Genomic DNA, 17776 nt, shown 5'->3' with positions numbered 1-17776 from the left:
AAGAGTAATTTCAAAGTGGCAAGGATTAAAATTTTATTTCTTTACTAATCCATTGTACGAGAAATTTATTTGCGTACTTTTGACTTCGCTCACTTACCAGTAGTTTAGTTATGATGGGCGATGGTGGAGAAGTCAGCTGTTGTATGTGCAATACTGTCACTTGGACTGTTCCAGCAAGCATAGCTACAGCTAATGGGGTTTTGTCACACCCACTATTCGTCCCATCCCCCATTCCCCACGTCTCCACTGCCCCAACGTCACGCACAATATCGCCTGGGAGTGGTGCGTGCGGAGGGGTGCATCTATCTATTGTGCTCCTGAAGCACCTACATTATATGAAGGGCTTATTTCAATAGTGGTACAAATCCAATTTTGTTCATTCTGTGATACAGAGTCCTAAAGTTAAATGAGCGCTGAAAAACCTGCAGTTGATCTGCCAGAAATATTCGAGCATATGGCTTCTTGCTAGGGAAGAACCCCTCTTTCTGTTTGTTTGGATCATTAATTTCAGAAGCATTTTAGGCAGAAAAGTGGAGGTAATGGACTTTATCACTATTGAAATAAGTCCTTCATATAACAAATGTACCTACATTATATAACAAATTCAATACGCTTTTCACATAGTTTATGTTCAATAACGCAAAAGATGATCCATCCCCTACATCACACTCTCAGGGGCCGTCTGCTCCCCCTGAACTACTCCATGTTCATACTCAGCGTTCAAGCTATCTCCACACCAAATTTTACCAAAACCAGTTCAGCACGTTAGTCGTGAATATGCAACACAGTTACTTTCACATTAAATAAAATTGGTCTGGAAGTATGGATTAAACACGTAGACGGTTAGTATAAACACTGTATTCATTACGTTGAATAGTATTATGTAAAACATTTCAATCAATAAAAAAATTTTCGCAAATATTATGAAGTTCAAGCACTAGAAAGCTGACAGCTTTTTCCTAAGATACATGTTTCTCTCCGCGGCGTTAAAATTTTAAGTTGCTCTACCTCTTCCGTGATCCAATTTTGACGAAATAAAGTCTACCCTCAAGTTACCTATTAAAATGCTATGAAAAATCGTCTAACAGTTTTTAAGATTAGTGTGTCCAAACAAACAAGACCAGACACGTCGGTTTTACGGCTTTATTATTAATATGGACTTATTCCTGCCTTATTAATCCTCCAATTTCGACACAAAAAATATACATGGAAGAAAAGCTGCAGACTGCATTTGGAAACTGAAGACATGCTCCCTGTCCTCCAGCAAAATGCCTTTGGTCGCTGAACCAAGGGCGCTTTCGTTCAACAGCTTTTACCTTATGGGTACACGAGCAGTACTTCGTAAAAATTTCTTTCCTAGATTTCTATGAAATTTTCGTTTGTAGATCTCATATACGATAACAAATTTTGTATTGGTTGGTTGGGTGTGGGATTGAAGGGACCAGACTGCTAAGGTCATCGGTCCCTTGTTCCACGATAAAATCACACGAAATAAAAACTGTCAGTCGTTAAAAACGGAGAACTGAGACAAGAGACGACACAATACAAGAAAGACAGACAAAGACCAGACAAACGGAACTAAAATCACACCGAGTGTGAAGGTGGTTGGCCGACCATAAAAATAAGGAAAAGCCAACCACCAAATGACATTAAAACCCACAGTTTAAAACCACAGGCCAAAGGCCCAAGTCAATACAGGAAATAAAAGGACAAACACTCAAATCATACGATAAAAACCCCCTGCCCGAATAAAACTCAACACGAGGTCCGCCATAGCAACGTCATCACATAAAAGGGCAGGGAGGGTATCAGGCAGCGCAAACGTCTGCCTGAGTCCTGTTAAAAGCGGGCAGTCCACCAAAATGTGGACCACCGTCAGAGCTGCCCCGCAGCGACATAGCGGTGGGTCCTCCCGGCGCAACAAATGGCCGTGCGTCAGCCACGTGTGGCCAACGCGCAGCCGGCAGAGGACGACAGAGTCCTTCCGAGAGGCCCGCATGGAGGAGCGCCACACACCGGTCGTCTCTTTCACCGCCCGAAGTTTGTTGGGCGTGGGCAGGGTGCGTCACTCGTCACCCCAGGCACCAAGCACTTTCTGGCGCAAAAGCGACAGGAGATCACACTCCATAAGGCCGAGTTCCAGAGCCGGTGAACTCACTGCCTGTTTAGCCAGCGTGTCAACCCGCTCATTGCCCGGGATGCCGACATGACCTGGGGTCCAAACAAAGACCACGGAGCGGCCGCAACGGGCAAGAGCATGGAGCGACTCGTGGATGGCCATCACCAGACGGGAACGAGGAAAGCACTGGTCAAGAGCTCGTAAACCACTCAGGGAGTCACTACAGATGACAAAGGACTCACCTGAGCGGGAGCGGATATACACTAGGGCGCGATAGATGGCAACCAACTCGGCAGTGTATACACTGTTCCCGGGTGCCAGCGACCGTTGCTCACAATGATCCTCTAGAGTAAGAGCGTAACCAGTGCGACCAGAGACCATCGAACCGTCGGTATAGGCCACGGCAGATCCGAGAAACTCGGCAAGGAGAGAAACAAAGCGGCGGCGGAGGGCCGGAGGAGGGACCGAGTCTTTCGGACCCTGTGCCAAATCCAGCCGAATGCATGGTCGGCGCACACACCAAGGGGGCAGACGGAGATTGGCCCGGAAAACAGGCGGAAGAGGAAAAAACTCAATCCCACACAGCAGAGCCCGGATGCGAACCGCGATCGTACACCCTGACCGGGGCCGCCTGTCTGGAAGATGGACGATCGAGTGCGGGAACAGGAGACGGTAGTTGGGATGCCCTGGCAAGCTACAAACGTGGGCAGCATAAGCGGCCAGAAGTCGGTCGCGCCGGATCCGCAATGGAGGAACACCAGCCTCCACAAGTAAGCTGTCAACAGGGCTTGTCCGAAATGCTCCTGTGGCGAGTCGGATCCCGCAGTGATGGATGGGATCCAGCAATTGCAACGCTGATGGCGATGCCGAACCATAAGCCACACACCCATAATCAAGGCGGGACTGGATCAGCGCTTGATACAGCCGGAGAAGGGTGGACCGATCGGCACCCCATTCGGTGTGGCTAAGGCAACGGAGAGCGTTTAAATGCCGCCAGCATGTTTGTTTAAGCTGCCTAATATGAGGCAGCCAAGTCAACCGGGCATCAAATACCAGTCCCAAGAACCGATGCGTCTCTACCACAGCAAGAGGTTCACCGTCAAGGTAAAGGCGTGGCTCAGGGTGAACCGTGCGACGCCGGCAGAAATGCATAACGCAGGACTTAGCGGCCGAAAACTGGAAGCCGTGCGCTACAGCCCACGACTGCGCCTTGCGGATAGCGCCCTGCAGCTGGCGCTCAGCAACTGCAATGCCAGCGGAGCTGTAGTAGAGGCAGAAGTCGTCTGCATACAACGAAGCTGCGACGGACGATCCCACCGCCTCAGCGAGCCCATTGATCGCAATTAAAAACAGGGAGACACTGAGGACAGACCCCTGTGGGACCCCGTTCTCCTGGACCCGGGAGGAACTATGGGACGCAGCAACTTGCACGCGGAAGGAACGAGACGACAGAAAATTCTGAATAAAAATCGGGAGCGGGCCCCTAAGACCCCACCCATGAAGTGTGGCCAGGATGTGATATCGTCAAGTCGTATCGTACGCCTTCCGCATGTCGAAGAAGACGGCAACCAGATGTTGGCGGCGTGCAAAGGCTGTACGGACGGCAGACTCTAGGGAGACCACATTATCGACGGCAGAGCGGCCTTTACGGAACCCACCCTGAGACGGAGGCAGAAGGCCTCGAGACTCGAGGAGCCAACTCAACCTCCGGCTCACCATACGTTCTAGCAACTTGCAAAGAACGTTGGTGAGGCTTATGGGGCGGTAGCTGTCCACCTCCAGCGGGTTCTTGCCAGGTTTCAACACGGGGAGGACGATGCTTTCTCGCCATTGAGACGGGAACACACCCTCAACCCAGATGCGGTTGAAAACATCTAGGAGGCGTCGCTGGCAATTCACAGAGAGGTGTTTCAGCATCTGGCTGTGGATGCGGTCTGGCCCAGGAGCCGTATCAGGGCAAGCAGATAGTGCACTCTGGAATTCCCAGTCGCTGAAAGGAGCATTGTACGACTCCGCGTGGCGCGTGTGGAAGGAAAGCCTCCAACTTCCCAACCGCTCTTTCCGGGAGCAGAAGGCCAGTGGGTAATTCGTAGATGCGGAACACTGAGCAAAATGCGCTGCTAACCGGTCCGCAATCGTGTCGGAGTCAGTACACACCACTCCATTCAGCGAAAGCCCAGGGACAGAGACAGGCGGCCAATAGCCATGGAGTCGCCTAATCTTAGCCCAAACCTGCGATGCAGAGGTACGGACGCCAATGGTGGAAACATACCGTTCCCAGCACTCCTGCTTCCGTTGGCGAATAAGGCGTCGGGCACGGGCACGGAGCTGTTTGAAAACGATGAGGTTCTCCAAGGACGGGTGCCGCTTATGGCGTTGAAGAGCCCGCCGGCGATCTCTAATCGCCTCTGCGATCTCGGGCGCCCACCAAGGCACAGTCCTCCGCCGAGGGGACCCGGATGAACAGGGAATCGCAGATGCCGCCGCAGAAACGATGCCGGTGGTGACCGACTGAACCACCGCATCAATGGTGTCAGGGGAAGGAGGTGCGATAGTGGCGAGAGAGGAGAACAAGCCCCAATCAGCCTTATTCAGAGCCCATCTGGAGGGGCGTTCAGAAGAGTGACGCTGTGGTAGTGACAGAAAGATGGGGAAATGGTCACTACCACATAAGTCGTCATGGACACTCCAGTGGATGGATGGTTAAAGTCCGGGGCTGCAGATAGAAAGGTCGATGGCCGAAAATGTGCCATGGACTACGCTGAAATGTGTCGGCTCTCCTGTGTTTAAGAGGCAGAGGTCAAGCTGCGAGAGAAGAGTCTCGACATCTCTACCCCGGCCAGTAATCGCGGCGCTACCCCACAGGGGGTTATGGGCGTTAAAGTCGCCCAGTAACACAAAAGGAGGAGGCAGTTGTGCTATCAATGCAGCCAACACATGACGCGAGACATCACCATCTGGCGGAAGATACAAACTGCAGACAGTAATAGGCTGAGGCGTCCACATCCTTACAGCGACAGCCTCTAAAGGTGTGTGAAGAGGTACACATTCGCTGTAGACAGAGTTAAGGATGTAGACGCAGACTCCACCAGATACCCTCTCATAAGCTGCCCGGTTCTTGTAATAACCCCGATACCCACGTAGGGCAGGGGTCCGCATTGCCGGAAACCAAGTTTCCTGTAGGGCAATGCAGAGGAAAGAGTGACTGCTGATGAGCTGGCGAAGCTCAGCAAGGTGGTGGAAAAAAGCGCTGCAGTTCCACTGGAGTATCGCTTTGTCCATGTCCGAAAAAGGCGTGAAGGGGCCGAGGAGGCAGATGGCGCCACTGGGTCACCTGCTGCCACCGATGGAGGACCAGTACAATCTGCTTCCATGGTGTCTGAGGGTCCGGCGAGATCCAGGTCCTCAGCGGACGCCCGGATCTCCACCTTATCCTCGGACGCAGAGCCTGTAGGGAGCAGTGGGGTGGATGCCACCACGTGGTCCTTGGCCTTAGAGGTCTTCTTCTTCGTCTTGTCTCTCTGGTCCTTGGGTTTCATTAGCTGGGAGGGCTCCAGCGAGTCAGTCTCCGGGATGGAGGAGGAGCGGGAAGCCCTGCGATCAGCCGCTGGTCTGCTTTTCTTCCATTGGCTGACGTCACCCTTCCCAGAGGCGGAATCCTGGGAAGGAAGGGACCCAAGGGACCCTTTCCGTGCTATTCGAGCAGGGGAAGTTTGAGGCTTCCCCAGCTTAGAAGTGGGGACTGATGTCCCCGATGGTTGGGGGGTTGCTGCTCCTGAGGCAGGTAGTGCAGGAGCAGCAGGGAGTGAAGTGCCCCCCACCATCAAGGGGGCAGGTGTAGCATTCCGGCTCTGAGAGGTGGCAGTCTGAGGGAGAGCTAATGGGGCCATAACAGTAGTAGCCGCGGCGTAAGAGGCAGTCATTCGAACAGGATGGAGGCGTTCGAACTTCTGCCTGGCCTCAGTGTATGTCAGGTGGTCCAGGGTCTTATACTTCATGATTTTGCGCTCTTTCTGGAAGATCCTGCAGTCCGGCGAGCAAGGCGAGTGTTGCTCTCTGCAGTTTACACAGATGGGAGGCGGAGCACATGGAGTATTGGGATGTGATGGGCGTCCACAATCTCGACATGTGAGGCTGGAAGTACAGCGGGAAGACATATGCCCGAACTTCCAGCACTTAAAGCACCGCATCGGGGGAGGGATATAGGGCTTGACGTCACAACGATAGACCTTCACCTTGACCTTCGCAGGTAAAGTCTCACCCTCGAAGGCCAAGATGAAGGCACCGGTGGCAACCTGCTTATCCCTCGGACCACGATGTACGCGCTGGACGAAGTGAACACCTCGCCGCTCTAAATTGGCGCGAAGCTCGTCATCGGACTGCAATAGAAGGTCCCGATGGAATATTATTCCCTGGACCATATTAAGACTCTTATGGGGCGTGATTGTAACCGGAACATCCCCCAGCTTGTTACAATCGAGTAACCGGCGGGACTGGGCGGAGGACGCCGATTTGATCAAAACCGAGCCCAAGCGCATTTTGGACAAGCCCTCCACCTCTCCGAACTTGTCCTCTAAGTGCTCGACGAAGAACTGAGGCTTCATGGATGTAAAGGATTCACCATCAGCTCTCGTACACACCAGGTAACGGGGCGAGTATGGTTCGCTGGCATCCTTAGTCTTTCGTTCCTCCCATGGTGTAGCCAGGGAGGGGAACGATTTGGGGTCATATGTAGTTGCGTTGTATTGAGCCCTGGAACGCTTAGAGACTGCTGGCGGCTGGCCGCCAGCAAGAGATGATGTACCACGCTTCATTGCGGGTCATCCGCCCTGATGCCACCTACTCCGACCAAGGGCCCTCCCCATGGGCGCCACCCAGCCTCAGCAACGATCACCTGGCAGGATGGCCATTGCCGGGAGTCCCAATGCCCCAAGGAGATAGGCATCTACTCCTTGGCATACGTTGGGAGTTAACGGCGCTGGCATCAGCAGAGCGATCCCTGTCTAGTCAGGGGGCTACAACCAACAGGGTACATGGCGGCCCCACTACAACGGACTGGCCACCGTGCTGGATTTCAGGTGATGTAGTCCAATATCGTCATTGGCGCATTAAGCGACACAGCATAGCAGACTGCAATAAACTGCACCCAAGAACAAATCTACGCCCAAGAGATGGTAGGTGAGCGGGACTGCTAAGCGATGACGACAAACCTGGCTAGAGATGGTAATGCATGATGGACACATCGCTCCTTGTAAGGCGCCCTTCCCCAATCGGCTCGCTCTTCGGAAAATTTAGAAGGATGGAGGTCAAACCCGTTAGGGGACCATCTCACAAGGCCAAAACGTTTGAGACTCCTTTTAGTCGCCTCTTACGACAGGCAGGAATACCGTGGGCCTATTCTTACCCCCGAACCCACAGGGGGGCAAATTTTGTATTGATCCCATCAGTTTTGAGAAGACTGCTGGTCATGAATTTTAGGGGTGGTTTTCTCAAAAACTGGGGGAAGGGGAGAGGGCGAGGTGAGGTCGGGGGTGCAGAGGCAAAACTGAGGAGGGAGGACAATACAGTAGGTCGTATGTTTGTGCATAGCCACTGAGCAAGGGTGGTGTAGTGGTTAGCATATCTGCCTAGTGAGCAGGAGACCTGGGTTCGAATCCTGGCCTTGGTACAAACTTTCATTGGTCACATCAGTCTGCATGTACACATCTTTCATTTTAGATGTACAATGAGCGGCCAAATATGAGCCTAATTGGTGGGCCGTGCCTGAGGCGTTACCCTTGTGAGTAGCCAAGAGAACTTCCCTGCTTACAGCCATCTGTGAATAGCGATATTACTAAATGGATAGTCCAGTTCATGGTCCGAGCTGCAAGTTGCCTATCTGATGGCTTCCGGAGGCGACAAAAATCTGATTTTCAATATTTTACATAATTATGGACCGAATTTAAATTAGAAAATGCTGTCATAATATACTGAAAGCCCTATAATCTTGCGTTACAGGTTTAACACGGTTAGAGAACTATTACAGTTAGAAACCGTTTCGATGGCTTGGCCATTGGCGCTCAAATGCGCAGTATGTAATCTTCAGATATTTTAAAATCAGAGCACTTAGCGTCTTCCAGCCAACTTTACTAACAATTTGAAACCTTTTCTGAACTTTTTCCCGTTTACATAACAAACGTTTAACACATTAACTGGTTTGCAATACATTTGACACAATTTCGTACACAACATCGATTCTTGAAGGAGAAATGGGACTGGTGGTTTACAGCTAGTAATACGCTACACTCTGCAAGAGCACACTATTTAACACATTAAAGGAACTTTACAAATAAAAACAGCACAAACAGATAAACTCTATACACACACACACACACACACACACACACACACACACACACACACACACACATAAAATGCAAATAAAATTCAAATTTGGCGCCGAACTCTCTGGTGAACAAATGAACATTGACTGGGCTGGGACACATAACAAACCACAATCACACTGTGTTCTGGCGTAGTAAAAGTGTTACTATGTACGTTTTTTGTGGAAAATACTTATTATAGCTACGCATGCATCACAAAATCTCAGCATGATGCGGAGAATGGAAGTGCTTGCCACACGAAAACTTAAGTAAATACGAAAGTAGGCGAGAAAACATCGCGAAAAACTAAATTTCACTGTAGAAGTTAGTTTAACTCCCAACAAAAAAAAAAAACTTTCTCATCAACATCGTTTGGTTGCAGATTACAACCTACCTGTAATAATTAACATAAAAGTGGTCTAGAAAATTCATGCTCTCCAAATGTAAAGGTATTTACAAAAAGAAACGATCCGTTGTTTGAACTAAAAAAGCACATAATTTTATAACCATGTAACAAAAGTGTTCACATTGCAGAAAAAATTAAAACGGAAACCCACTGATGATGGCACAGTGGTGCCGAAACATGTTTGTGTACTGGCGGACCTCAAATTAAAAAAAATTAAAAACATATTTAACCGCAAACACGGCCAATACAAGGAGTTGCAAATCAAAAATATAATAGTAATATAATTGGGACGCTCATTCAAAATTTCATAAAACGTCCAGTTGAAATATAGTAAGTAGAATATTTTCAGTTACCTGTGAAGAGCAGGCCGCCAGCAAAGCCCACAACTGCAGCAGCACAGAAAGCTATCAGCCCACGATGTGAGTATCCTGCAAAAAACACTTCTACAGTCAGCAGGTACAAAAAAAATATAAATGAATAAATAAGCTGATTAAAATTGTTCTAGTTCCCCAGTTCATAGCAATATTTTTCTTCATCTACGTACGTGCTCCGCAAGCCACCATAAGGAGATGTTGATGGTACCGTGTACCATGTATCATGTACTGCTAGTCACCTTTCCTGTTCCACTGGCAAATACAACGAGGGAAACAACTGTCTACAAGCCTCCATTCGAACCCTAATTTTTATCTTATGTTCGTGGTCCTTACGAGAAACCTATGCTCGTGGGGGTAGAATCATTCTGCAGTCGGCCTCAGATGTCGGTTCTCTAAATTTCCGCAATAGTTTCAAACAAAACAAGCCTCGTATTCCCACCAGTCATTCCATTTTGAGTTCCTAAAGTATCTCCATAACGCGTACAGATCGAACCTACTGGTAACAAATCTAGCAACACGCCTCTGAAATGTGTCGATATCCTTCTTTAATATGACGTGGTTGGGACTGCGAACACTCTAGCAGTATTCACGAATGGATCGCACTAATGTTATATTCACAGACTCCTTTACAGATCAACTACACTACTGGTATTAAAATTGCTACACCAAGAAGAAATGCAGATGATGAACGGGTATTCATTGGACAAATATATTATACTAGAACGGACATGTGATTACATTTTCACGCAATTTGGTTGCATAGATGCTGAGAAACCAGTACCCAGAACAACCACCTCTGGCCATAATAACGGCCTTGATACGTCTGGGCATTTAGCCAAACAGAGCTTGGATGGCGTGTACAGGTACAGCTCTCCTTGAAGCTTCAACACGATACACAGTACTTCAAGAGTAGTTGCTGGCGTATTGTGATGAGCCAGTTGCTCGGTCACCATTGACCAGACGTTTCCAATTGGTAAGAGATCTAGAGAATGTGCTGGCCAAGGCAGCAGTCGAACATTTTCAGTGTCCAGAAAGGCCCGTACAGGACCTGCAACATGCGGTCGTGCATTATCCTGCTGAAATGTAGGGTTTCGCAGGGATCGAATGAAGGGTAGAGCCACGGACCGTAACACATCTGAAATGTAACGTCCACTGTTCAAAGTGCCGTCAATGCGAACAAGAGGTGACCGAGACGTGTAACCAATGGCACCCCATACCATCACGCCGGGTGATACGCCAGTATGGCGATGACGAATATACGCTTCCAATGTGCGTCCACCGCGATGTCGCCAAACACGGATGCGACCATCACGATGCTCTAAACGGAACCTGGATTCATCCGAAAAAATGGCGTTTTGCCATTCGTGCACCCAGGTTCGTCGTTGAGTACAACATCGCACGCGCTCCTGTCTGATGCAGCGTCGATGGTAACCGCAGACATGGTGTCTGAGCCGATAGTCCATGCTGCTGTAAACTTCGTCGAACTGTTCGTGCAGATGGTTGTTGTCTTGCAAATGTCCCAATCTGCTGACTCAGGGATCGAGACGTGGCTGCACTATCCGTTACAGCCATGCGGACAAAATGCCTGTCATCTCGACTGCTAGTGATACGAGGCCGTTGGGATCAAGCACGCCGTTACGTGTTACCCTTCTGAATCCACCGATTCCATATTCTGCTAACAGTCATTGGATTTCGATCAACGCGAGCACCAATGTCGCGATACGATAAACCGCAGTCGCGATAGGCTACAATCAGACCTTTATCAAAGTCGGAAACGTGATTGTACGCATTTCTCCTCCTTACACGAGGCATCACAACAACGTTTCACCAGGCAATGCCGGTCAACTGCTGTTTGTGTGTCAGAAATCTGTTGGAAACTTTCCTCACGTCAGCACGTTGTAGGTGTCACCACTGGCGCCAACCTTGTGAGAACGCTCTGAAAAGCTGATCATTTGCATATCACAGCATCTTATTCCTGTCGGTTAATTTTCGCATCTGTAGCACGTCATCTTCGTGGTGCAGCAATTTTAATGGCCAGTAGTATACATTATCCCAAAAGTCTCCCAATGAGATGAAGTCAGTCATTCGCCTTCCCACTACGAACCTGAGATTTCAGTTTGTTGCCAAGTGAATTCTGGAACTGGAGATCTCCTCTCAAATATCTTGACATGAGAACATGTTTACCAAACTTGTTGCGTTTTGGCTGTAGACATCGAAGGTCCACTACAGTCCAGCCTGCTCTTGTGAATTAGGAATGAAAGATGCAAAAATTTGTAAATGAATGCCAGTAAACTTACATTTCAGTATGAATACAATATTCCCCCATTCTGCACCATATACACTAGAAACTTGCCGTGACCCTGGCATAAGTGCCACCGCACCCCGCCTGTCTGCACGCTACCCCAACCGCAACGTCATACCGGCTGACCATGAAGTTCGAGTGAGGCGGCCCAGTGGTTAGCACACTGTACTCGCATTTAGGAGGACGACGGTTCAAACCCGCGTCCGGCCATCCAGATTTAGGTTTTCCGAGATTTCCCTAAATAGCTTTAGGCAAATGCCGTGACGGTTTCCTTGAAATGAGTCTGCCGATTTCCTTTCTCAACCTAGACACAATCCGAGATTGTGCTCCGTCTCTGATGACGTCGATGTCGACAGGACGTTAAATCCAGTCTTTCTCAGTTCTTTGAATGTGAAGAGGGGGAAGAAGGGGGAATTGGACGCACCACCCTTAAATGACAATGCAGTCGCACGGTATACGACTTAGGTTTTTTTTCACATTTCTCAAGCTCGTGGCCTCGCGGTAGCATTCTCGCTCCCCGAGCACGGGGTCCCGGGTCAAAAATGGCTCTGAGCACTATGGGAGGTCATCAGTCCCCTAGAACTTAGAACTACTTGAATCTAACTAACCTAAAGACAGCACACACATCCATGCCCGAGGCAGGATTCGAACCTGCGACCGTAGCGGTCGCGTGGTTCCAGACTGTAGCGCCTAGAACTGCTTGGCCACTCCGGCCGGCACGGTGTCCCGGGTTCGATTCCCGGCGGGGTCAGGGATTTACACCTGCCTCGAGATGACTGGGTGTTCTGTCGTCTTCATCATCATCATCATCATCATCATCATTCATCCCCATTACGGTCGGAGGAATGCAATGGCAAACCACCCCCGCTAGGACCTTGCCTAGTACAGCGGTGCGGGTCTACATCTACATCTACATCCATACTCCGCAAGCCACCTGACGGTGTGTGGCGGAGGGTACCCTGAGTACCTCTATCGGTTCTCCCTTCTATTCGTCTCGTATTGTTCGTTGTCGGTATGCTTCTGTGTGGGCTCTAATCTCTCTGATTTTATCCTCCTGGTCTCTTCGCGAGATATACGTAGGAGGGAGCAATATTCTACTTGACTCTTCGGTGAAGGTATGTTCTCGAAACTTCAACAGAAGTCCGTACCGAGCTACTGAGCGTCTGTCCTGCACAGTCTTCCACTGGAGCTTATCATCTCTGTAACGCTTTCGCGATTACTAAATGATCCTGTAACGAAGCGCGCTGCTCTCTGTTGGATCTTCTCTATCTCTTTTATCAACCCTATCTGGTACGGATCCCACACTGCTGAGCAGTATTCAAGCAGTGGGCGAACAAGTGTACTGTATGAAAATTCCTGGCAGATTAAAACTGTGTGCCCTACCGAGACTCGAACTCGGGACCTTTGCCTTTCGCGGGCAAGTGCTCTACCATCTGAGCTACCGAAGCACGACTCACGCCCGGTACTCACAGCTTTACTTCTGCCAGTACCACGTCTCCTACCTTCCAAACTTTACAGAAGCTCTTCTGCGAACCATGCAGAACTAGCACTTCTGGAAGAAAGGATATTGCGGAGACATGGTTTAGCCACAGCCTTGGGGATGTTTCCAGAATGAGATTTTCACTCTGCAGCGGAGTGTGCGCTGATATGAAACTTCCTGGCAGATTAAAACTGTGTGCCCGACCGAGACTCGAACTCGGGACCTTTGCCTTTCGCGGGCAGTAACAACACCACACTTGCAAATGAAGCACTTCTCAGCCATTGTTTACTATTTTACAAAGCTCGCTTAGCAAATGCAAATAAATACTCATTTAATAATTTGATGTAACTCCATTATACATACACGAGCTCAGTGAAGCTATTTTGTTTATTCACATCAGATAACTGTACAGGAGGCATAGTGTGAAAACCGAAAAGCGAGCCGTGCTCTTTGTGGGGGAATTTGCCTGTTCTGGGACATTGTTACAGTTTCTGTACAGCAGGGGCGTCCAACCTGTTAGCTTGCCTTGGCCGCATTGGTAGAAGAATATTCTTTGGCTGCACATAATATTCTTAACACTAACACTAACTTCTGACAGCGAAAAAAAGAATGGGGGATGGACTAATTTATCATAACTTATCAAACGAAATTGCATGGATTTTTTTTTAACGATTGTGTGATAGACGCTCGCTTCTTTTCCGCACTGATGCTTCCTTTGGCATGTCAATTGCTTTGGAGTGTCTATTTAAAAATTATCCAATCGACGCAATTATTGTATTTTGATATGAACATAATATGATACACTAGTTTCACGTCGTACAGGAAAGGCTGCTCGCTTTGTGAGTCCTTATTTGTCGATTGTCACCGTCTATGTCTGGCTCTGTGACAGTCGCAACTTCGATATATATCGCTTACAAGCGATCTTCCAGCTTACCTCATCTTCAAACACCCCCCACACCCTCCCGCCATCTGCGCTAACGTTAACCCCCTACCATTCAGGATATTTATTATACTGTTCATGGCATCCAACCCTCTTCCACCAATGTACAATAACTGAAACTACACAAATTTTCCCCTATTCTCCTTCGTGGACTTACGGTAGCTTTCTCGCTTCCCGCGCACGGGATCCCGGGTTCGATTCCCGGCAGGGTCAGGGATTTTCTCTGCCTCGAGATGACTGGGTGGTGTTGTGTTGTAATCATCATCATCATCCATTCCCATTACGGTCGGAGGAAGGCAATGGCAAACCAACTCCGCTACGACCTTGCTAGACGGCGGTGCGGGTCTCCCGCATCGTTTCCTATGCTCCTCGGAGTATAGGACATCATCATCATTTTCCTTCGCTGAGTGGAATGCAATGGAACAGCAGCAGATGTTGCTATGCCGAGCTGTTCCCGCAGTACTGGCAACCACATCACAGTGTACTCGTATATTTACCGACTGAAGCTACAAATGAAAATTTGTGCCGCACCTGGGGTTAGAAACTGGGTCTACTACTCACTAGACAGATGCACCAACAACTACACCACCATGGCACCAGTGGCTTTGCACAACTTCACAGAGTACCCTAGTATGCCTCCCTCCTCAGTCCCAACTCCCATTCACCCCTCAATCCACCTGGTATTCCCTCTTAACTCTAACATCATTGCAGACGCTCTCCAACGGTATTGGAGTACCACCTCAGCATCGAACGAAATGGAGGATCCTGTCTCGAACCCAAGCGTAGGTGTTTTTAATCAAGTGAAACCGTATGGCAAGAGAGACCTTTTCAAATTTCAAACATCTATACTCTTCGAATTTAAGGGAATACCAAGTGGCCAGAGACGTGATTGGGAATTTGGATTGAGGAGTGTGGTATTCCGAGCACTTGTGCAAAGCCACTGTATCTGAGGAGAAAAAAAGGACTGTGCGAGATACGGTTGCTGATGTTCAGTTACCAATTTTCGTCTAAAGTGCTGGGCGAGTTTGTTCGGAAGGGAGGTCAACAGTGATCGTCATCTTAAGGCCGGTGGGCGATGAGAGAATCGAGACACGTCCTGCAGTCTTTCTCAAACGATTTTAAGCAACTTCTCGGTAAAAAATTTCATTACTGGTTTACTTGTAGCTTTATATGTCATCTTCATGATGCACTCATCATTTCGTTAATGGTCACAGTTATTGTGATATTTGCATTGAACTAAGACACTGCGAGAAATTCTATTTGCATTGAAAAATAGAGGTCGCTATGATTTTTGCGGTGCATATTACGTACACTACTGGCCATTAAAATTACTACACCACGAAGATGACGTGCTACAGACGAGAAATTTAACCGGCAGGAAGAAGCGCTGCGATATGCAAATGATCAGCTTTTCAGAGTATTCTCACAAGGTTGGCGTCGGTGACGACACCTACAACGTGCTGACATGAGGAAAGCTTCCACCTGATTTCTGATAAACAGAAATTGACCAGCGTTGGCTGGAGAAACGTTGTTGTGATGCGTCGTGTTAGGAGGAGAAATGCGTACCATCACGTTTCCGACTTTGATAAAGGTCGGATTGTAGCCTATAACGATTGCGGTTTATCGTATCGCGACTTTGCTATTCGCGTTGGTCGACATCCAATGACTGTTAGCAGAATATGGAATCGGTGAGTTCGGGAGGGTAATACGGATCGCCGTGCTGGATCCCTTCGGCCTCGTATCATTAGCAGTCGAGATGACAGGCATCTGCAGCCACGTCTCGATCCATGAGTCAGCAGATGGGGACGTTTGTAAGACGACAACCATCTGCACGACAGTTCGACGACGTTTGCAGCAGCATGGACTATCAGCTTGGTGACTATGGCTACGGTTACCATTGACGCTGCATCACAGACAGGAGCGCCTGCGATTGTGTACTCGACACCGAACCTGAGTGCACGAATGGCAAAACGCTATTTTTTCGGATGATTCCAGGTTCCGTTTACAGCATCGTGATGGTCGCATCCGTGTTTGGCGACATCGCGGTGAACGCACATTGGAAGCGTGTATTCGTCATCGCCATACTGGCGTATCACCTGGCGTGGTGATATGGGGTGCCATTGGTTACATGTATCGGTCACCTCTCGTTCACATTGACGGCACTTTGAACAATGGACGTTACATTTCAGATGTGTTACGACCCGTGGCTCTACCCTTCATTCGATCCCTGCGAAACCTTACATTTCAGCAGGATAATGGACGAGCGCATGTTGCGGGTCCTGTACGGGCCTTTATGGATACAGAAAATGTTCGACTGCTGTCCTGGCCAGTACATTCTCTACATCTATCACCTATTGAAAACGTCTGGTCAATGGTAGCCGAGCAACTGTGTCGTCACAATACGCCAGTCACTACTCGTGATGAACTGTGGTATCATGTTGAAGCTGCATGGGCAGCTGTACCTGTACGCGCCATCCAAGCTCTGTTTGACTCAATGCCCAGGCGTATCAAGGCCGTTATTATGGCCAGAGGTGGTTTTTCTGGGTACTGATTTTTCAGGATCTATGCACCCAAATTGCATGAAAATGTAATCACATGTCAGTTCTAGTATAATATATTTGTCCAATGAATACCCGTCTATCATGTGCATTTCTTCTCGGTTTAGCAATTTTAATGACCAGTAGTGTAAAAAGCTGCTGCGTATTAAATTTAGATAACACATTCTATTATTCTTTACACTTGGATGGAGGTCTCCACCCCCAATCTCGAGAAAATTGATCTAATGTATCACGCTGACTTGCGATCACGTGCACCAGGGATAAAGCGTTGTGAAATATACACAACATTCCCGATTTTTCATAAACGGTTTGAGATACCGAAATGAGATTGTGGCAAATGGTAACACGCAATGAAGTGTGTTTTGCCAAATGGTTGTTATGCAGAACTTTGTGCAGAACCCTGTCTAGTGTGTTATTCCCCTTACTACAGGCTTCTGCAATGAACGACTAATTTTTAAGGATCATCAATAGCCGATGAAACGATAAATGCCTTCGGTGTTGGAACTAGTGAAGACGTTGAACATTTATTTTTGTACCGAGGATGTACTTTTTCATAAGCGCCTGGTCTTACTTTTTCTCATTTTCTTAATAAACTACAGGATGCAGCAAAACCGACTAAGCAGTTGTAAGGAGCAATAAAAAGTAAATATTAATGTATAGAGGAAGAAATGTTTATTTTCTAAATTAGTACATCGAAATGTGGTGCTACAGTAGAATGCTGAAGATTAGATGGGTTGATCACATAACTAATGAGGAAGTGTTGAATAGGATTGGGGAGAAGTTCGTGGCACAACTTGAAAGAAGAAGGGATCGGTTGGTAGGACATGTTCTGAGGCATCAAGGGATCACTAATTTAGTATTGGAGGGTAGCGTGGAGGGTAAAAATCGTAGAGGGAGAGCAAGAGATGAATACACTAAGCAGATTCAGAAGGATGTAGGTTGCAGTAGGTACTGGGAGATGAAGCTGGCACAGGATAGAGTAGCATGGAGAGCTGCATCAAACCAGTCTCAGGACTGAAGACAACAACAACAACCATTTTACATTCATTTAGTTTTGAAAATAATGTCCCCAAGATGGCGGACGTTTGCATCAATACATTGTAGGCGATCCTCGAAGTTTCTAGCACTCTTGCACACATCCGCTCTTTTAACTGTGGTAGGGTGTGAGGGCGGCTTTTGAAAAACTTTTCCTTCAGATATCCCCAAAGAAAGTAGTCAAAAATGCTCAAATCTGG

General features: G+C 48.3%; 1 protein-coding gene across 1 annotated transcript in view; it reads right to left on the bottom strand.

Moving 5' to 3' along the window:
• The window catches only part of LOC126293415 (uncharacterized), a 170088-nt gene that overhangs the window by 140863 nt on the left and 11449 nt on the right, over positions 1 to 17776 (bottom strand). The window contains exon 2 of the mRNA XM_049986638.1: positions 9241 to 9315. Within this exon, the coding sequence (XP_049842595.1) occupies positions 9241 to 9315 (75 nt within the window). The remainder of the gene's footprint in view (positions 1 to 9240; positions 9316 to 17776) is intronic.

The sequence above is a fragment of the Schistocerca gregaria genome, chromosome 10 (assembly GCF_023897955.1).
Source record: "Schistocerca gregaria isolate iqSchGreg1 chromosome 10, iqSchGreg1.2, whole genome shotgun sequence".
Taxonomy (NCBI): Eukaryota; Metazoa; Arthropoda; class Insecta; order Orthoptera; family Acrididae; genus Schistocerca; species Schistocerca gregaria.
This window is presented reverse-complemented; position numbering and strand designations above follow the sequence as displayed.